Genomic DNA, 6682 nt, shown 5'->3' with positions numbered 1-6682 from the left:
TAATAATAATAATAAAGTGAGATTGGGAGAGCCAAGAAATTAATCATGATCATTAAATCTTAATATATATGATGAAGATTATTCTAACACTAGAGTCTAGATAGAGTAAAACTACCTTAGCCAAACCTTGTAAATTAGTATAGTTTGACGTTAATACACCCAAATTAATATCCTAACAATAAAAAATTGATCTATTACCGTAAGAAATCAAGATAATAAATTATAATTATATGTTACCATTTGCACAATGATTTTGTAAATTTCTGACATAATATAGCTTGTTGAGGAAATATATTTTAATGTGCGAGTTTTCAATAATAACTCACACATAATTATTAATACTAAATTAAAGTCGATACCAATTAGAAAGGCAAATCCTACATTAGAAACCATACATGATCAATTTTAATCCTTAAAATACAAGAAACATAATCAAGAAATTTAAACCCACAAGTCGTATTCATTTCTCTATATCTTTTTATTGCAATAAAAAATCCATAACAAAAATCTTCTACTTATGCAACAAGTTAGTAAAAACAAGACTAATAGAATACAACTTCTCTATCTCATCGTTGACTTTCTTCAAAGGCGAAGTCCCACCACCCTCGAACCCGTCCTCGCAATCGGAAGGTGCATCCATAGCAGCGCTAGTGAAAATGTTGGCGCCCGAAAAATCTCCCTTCTTGAGTGCATTCAACGCATCACTTATCGAGTCATCAGCATTATCATACATCTCCGCGCAATCCTTCAACACTTTCTTGGCATTGGATCCCACTTTCGGGTCCGCTAATAACGACTTGATTTGAGACTCGATTGCAACCGCTTTCTTTTTGGTCAACTCGAAAGAGATTTCACCGAGCCCTTCGAGCGTTTCGTTCACACTGCGTGGGTCGGACTTTAGAAAGTCAATGCATATTTGGTAGTTACCGCCAAGAACTGGCTCCAGTTTCGCTATATTTTTGCACGTGGTGATTATGAGTTGTTGGTCTGCGGATGCTGAAAGCAATGTTATTAGGAGGGTGGTAAGTGTTAGGGATAGGGAAACAATTCTTTGATGAGACATATTTTGATGTGCTTTTTATGTTGAATTGTTGGGGGAGAAGTTCGGGTTATATAATGATGAGTACCATTGATTAGAAAATTAGAGAAGAGAAGTAATTGATTGATACTCTTGTCTAATTAATCATTGTGTGTTTATGATGAAACGATTGAAATATGAATTTATAGAAGTTACATATATACACACCATATATATAGAAGCCGCTTGATACGGGAAAATATAAATTAAGATCGGTGAATTGATGTTGTTCCCCTATTTAAGGAAGAATATCGTGATTAGAATGACTCTTTGTTAATTTTAAATTAAAGGTGGACATTGAAAAATGTTTTCTTTGTATATACTCTCTATGCTCACAAGCAGTTTTAACGATTTTTGTTTAGATTAAGGCAATTAAGGTTTGGACAAGTCTAATCATGGAAATTAAATGCGAAAAGAAATTAATTGTTAGGTGATAGATTGATAAAAATTGGTGAAATTGTGTCAAATGACATGAAATTTTTAAAGATAACTAAGGCTTGACCTATGATGTCTAATTTTAAATGAAAATATATTATGGTAGTCATGTTCGGGTATTTAGTAAATGAAGAAAACATAAATCTATCCATAAAATACTAGACCAAATGAAAAAATGATGATGGGTTTGTTTGGAGTATGTATTGTGAGGACATTATTATTTATAAAGACATTTTCAATGAAAATTGTGCTTGGCAAAAATGTACTTTTTATTATAAATAACATGTATTTTTTTTGAAAAACTAGAGGACGAAAGATAAAGTAAAAAAAATATTTACAACATGTTTATAAAATATAAGAAACTAGAATTTGAAAATAACACGTGTTACTTTCTTATTAAAACTAGAGGGTAAAAATGTACTTTATATATTTTGACAAACGGACCCGATGTGTCCGCCTTATATTAAAAATAACACATGTTACTTTCTTATTAATACTTACAAAATTATGACACGTGTCAAAAACTAAAATTTGAAATTACATTTTATCTTAAAATACATATATCGTTTTTTTCTCTTTTAAGATATCCTAATTTATGCAAGATATTAAGTATTCTTTTCGAAAATATCATTTTTTTAAGTATGAGTTGGAAAGAAAATCTTCAGGTTATAAATGAAAAATAAAGCATTCTTAAAAATCTCTCATTATCTTCTATATTTGATTATAAAGATCTCCTATAAAGAAATATAGAATATAATTAAAATAAAGAATACACCGAATCATGATTACTAAGAAAGTATTAAAGAGAGAAAAATTATTATCAATGAAAAAATATTTATTTATATTGTGAATCAATATGATATATTTTTATTAGCATTACTTATTTCTATGTATATTTAATGACTATAATAGATCTATAAATAATTGTTAACCTTAAAGTGAGAAAAGCTTCGCAAATGAACCTACTATCCAAATTATGAGCATTGAGTATTAAATTGTCAATAAAGAGGATGTTCAAAAAAAGAAAAAGAGTCATCTACAAAATTGTCATGACGTCACTTTTCTATCATTTTTTATTTTTTTCTAATATCTTCACAAATTCATACTCTATGTTCATGCAATACTCTATGCTTATTACTTCATGAAAATGTAATTCTTACATAAACTAGGTTATTTGTGTGTGAGCTTTACCTGGACTCTTTTGGATTAAATCGTGTACAACATGTTTATGTGTATGAGCCAAATGATAAAGTGTTGAAATTATATATGAAATCTTTTTTTTGCCGAAGCTAAATTTTCATTGATAACTTGAACGATTACATCACTAATTCAGTAATAAGCGTCTGATCATAGCCAGTCCCCGCCTACCATTGGTCTTAATTTTATGCGTAATGCTAAACTTGCAAACACTAATAATCTCCTTAGCACTCTCCTCGACATTAATAGTCTTATTTCTAAAGATCACATCATTACGGAGTTTCCAAGTATAGTAGACCACTCCGGTAAATGCAAGAAGACGACACAAGTACGTATTATTTGATAGGCTTGTGCATTGGTCGAACCAATCCCACCAGTCCCGCAGCCGACCATTATGACGTTATACACCTTGCCATCGCAACACGATATTCAGAATCTGAGCAGTAACCGGGCACTTAAACCAAAGGTGATATGCACTTTCAATACCAACACGACACAACACACAATCAATCCTTCGGGACCCCGTCCCATTGAAGCATTCTGGCTTTAGTCGGCAACCTATCCTGCATGGCAATCCAACAAATCAACGCCCATTTTTTCGGATGCACGCCCTGCTAGAAAATTTCACTCCAGCTGATTCTCTCAACACTAGGAGCAATGCAATGGTACAACTTTGCAATGTTTAACCCCCCAGCGGCATTACTGAAAGTACCCACACCGGGACAGTTTGGACCAATACGGGATGCAAGCATATCCTTAGCCTCCGGAATACTACGCCAAGCATACGAACTAGGAGCAATGGGGACCGAAATCCAAACATTAGATCCTTGTACAAACTTACGACTCGCCCACTTCGTCCATAAACTTGTTCTACCAACTAAGAGGTCATGACAGAACCGAAACATTAGCGTTTTGTTCCAGGAAAGTAATTCCTTGAAACCAAGACTGCCTTCCTCCCTGTTTCGGCACACAATTTTCCAACTAACCAGTGATCTCTTCTTCCCTAATTCACCAGACCACAAATAAGAACGACACATGGACTCAATTATTCAAATCACATATTTCGGAAACCGAAGAACTTGCATCCAGAATTTCACAATACTCTCATTGATTGACTGAATATCTTGAATACGCCCCGGGTATGAGAGAAAACGGGCCTGGCGCCCTTGAATAGCAGATTGGATACGGTTTAATAATGGTTGGTAATCACCTCTACGAAGGCGATGGGGATGCAGCAGGATACCCAGGTATCGAGTAGGAAAGCTACCTTGACGGAAACCCATGGGATCTACCAGTTTTGTTCTATCCGAGGAGTTAACACCGTCGAAGTAGATACTGGATTTGGTGTTATTGGCGAAAAGCCCAAACTCAGCAGCAAAATGCTCACGTTCCTCTTTCACCTAATAACTCTTTTTTAGGAAGGAGGACACTGTTACAAGTTAAAGTTGGCAAAAGTTATCTTCTGGATACTGAAAAATGACATAATCTCTATTACTTAAACGTACAAGAACCTCATATGAATAGTAGCTGATATTTTGTCCGTATTAGGCTTCATTTCTGGGCCTGTCCAAAAAGAATTAGGCCCAATCTCTACTACAAAACTTCCTCTCCTCACCATCTCTCCCTAACTCCCATTTCCCTCCCCAAACCCTAGCTTCGCAGCTCTCCTCTCTATCGGCGGCGGATCTCAAGGCTTTGTCTTTCTGCGCCTGGCTCCTTCTCCGAGCATGAGGCCCTCATAATACTTGTGGCCGGTAGTGATCTCCATGTTGCTTGTTGTTGCTCCCTCCATCGTTTCCACCTCCCGTGTTTGAGAGATCTTCGATCGGCTTTACGAGGGTACCGATATCTTCTCCAATTTCCCCTTTCTCTTGTCTTTGCCTCCTCTCAAGCCTTCGTTGGAGCTATTCATCGCTGGGAGGGGCCACTATCTTCACTTAGTCCTCGCCGGAAGACATGAAATCGAACTCTAGCAATAGAGGTTATAAGCTTTCCCATCCTCCAATCGCCGGCCATCTCTTCCTCAAAAGACCAACCGGCGTCGGTCCTTCAGTCCGCCTCTTCTTCTCTCTAAGTCCCCTGCCGTTCCGCCTCCTGCGGTCACGTCCCCTCCTCGTTCAACCTCCGCCTTCTTCTCCGGTTGCTCTTCTCCGTCTTCACAGGTCATCAGTCTTCACCGCAAACCCACCAGGTAGTAGCTAATTCCATTCATTCTTGGGGTTTTTGTATAAATCCAGTTCTAATTCTCTTTTCAAGTCCATTATTTTTTGATGTTATGAGTGATTTAGTTAGATTTTGGATTGCAATCTTGTGCCTACCATGAAATTGCTCGTCTAGAATGGGATCAAATCTGCTGATTTATTTTCTGATAAATCTCAAGGCCAATTTTTATAGACGAACTTTTTTGGGATATAAACTTGCTGACTCGGTAAGATAGAGCACTGCTGTATAAATTATCAAAAAGCTTGCTTAGTATTGCAATTTCATGGCCAATTTCATAAACTTGTTGATTCATATTTTGGTATGGCTATTTCATGCTTGGCTTTAATCTTTTGATCTGTAATGAATCAATCTTATTTATATAATTGGTAGATATATCATATATGGTATACGCTTATCCTTGATTGTCATGCAAATAATGCAAGGGCTTCTGATCTATAATTTGTATGTGATGTTTGCTTGAATTCACCTGAGTTGGTGCATAGACATGAACACGATATACTAGATTTGTTTAGTTGTTGTCACCGGAATGAGCATTATTCAGTTCGTCATTGCTCTGTCCTGGATTTGTATTTTTGCTATTTATGCTGCTGAATTTCTGGATCTTCCCGAACACAATTTTGAAGGAATGAGGATTCAGAAGAGGAATATTGAACTGAGAATTCGGACTAATTTGAAGCTCTGAACATGCTTCAGCTTACATATATCAGCTACTATCCTCGGATAACCGAGCTTACACAAACTCAATTTATTTAGCAGTGTGCTATTTTATATCGATGTAGCTAGCTAATTGGATGACTCAGATTTCAGAGAAAGAAGAATTAAGTAGGAATGTCAGGTATTTATGTAGTTTCACTTCACAACCAACTGTAGTTAGTAGTTACAGCATAGTTTTTTGTTTGATTTCTGTAGATCATTTCTGTTATGGACAAAGATTGATACTTGTTCTTCTCTTTTGCTTCTATATGTATTAATCTTGGGAGGATTTAATTTTCTGAAAATGTGTTTGACCATTGTTCTTAAGCTTATTAGCTCAATGGTAGAGCGACATGCATGAGAATGCGGGTTCAACTCCCTCGACACCATTTCAGCCGTCGATGTTACTCTTATGCTAATTTATCTCTCAATTATGTTCTTTGGTTCATGTAGTTATGTTTGAGATAGTCCAACAAGCTTCCTTAGGAGTTTAGAGAGAAGCTTCAATTGTCGGAGAGGAAAAGGAAGACGAATAGTTTGGGTGCATTCAACGACACCGAGCATCTGTGGGCCGGAGTTGTGGCTGCCATGGTTTCAAGGTAGGTCATGCTTCTTTTCTTTTGATCTTATTAGGATGTTTGGTTTAACTGGTCATTTTCTAACCTTTATGAATTCCATTTCTAGGGCTTGTGGTTGTTGCATAATAAATATGAAATCAACAATGATCTGATGACACTAATGACTAACCTGATGAATTGAAATTCTGTCCAAATAGCTTATAATGAGTGGAAAAAACACTTGACTGGTGCTTAAAATTTGTATTCATCTGACAGGATCGCCTTCATTGAAATGTCAAAGTAACATGTTCAAACGGTATTAACATAATCTCTATCTTCGAGTGCTGAGTTTTCTTTAATGTAGCATCAAGCTGTGACTTTAATGTTAATACCTCTCTCTCAGCCTTCTCCCAGCCTGTAATGGAATCTGAAATCAGCCATTTTAGGTGATTTGGTAAGGTAGTAAGATAAGATGAACGTACCTGTTACTGCTTCTTCA

At 36.1% G+C, this 6682-nt stretch overlaps 1 protein-coding gene across 1 annotated transcript; it reads right to left on the bottom strand.

Annotated features, from left to right (window-relative positions):
• Positions 1-511: 511 nt before the first annotated feature.
• On the bottom strand, positions 512-1063 carry LOC141250283 (uncharacterized). The gene has a single exon (XM_073669919.1). The coding sequence runs from the start codon at positions 1061-1063 to the stop codon at positions 512-514; it is 552 nt and encodes a 183-aa protein (XP_073526020.1).
• Between the last annotated feature and the right edge of the window lie 5619 nt (positions 1064-6682).

The sequence above is a fragment of the Phyllobates terribilis genome, unplaced genomic scaffold, assembly GCF_046119375.1.
Source record: "Phyllobates terribilis strain yellow unplaced genomic scaffold, ASM4611937v1 Scaffold_5538__1_contigs__length_50923, whole genome shotgun sequence".
In the NCBI taxonomy this organism is placed as follows: domain Eukaryota; kingdom Metazoa; phylum Chordata; class Amphibia; order Anura; family Dendrobatidae; genus Phyllobates; species Phyllobates terribilis.
This window is presented reverse-complemented; position numbering and strand designations above follow the sequence as displayed.

Excerpts from the sequence above, each read along its gene's own strand:
- LOC141250283 (XM_073669919.1), bottom strand. The coding sequence starts at position 1,063 with ATGTCTCATCAAAGAATTGTTTCCCTATCCCTAACACTTACCACCCTC.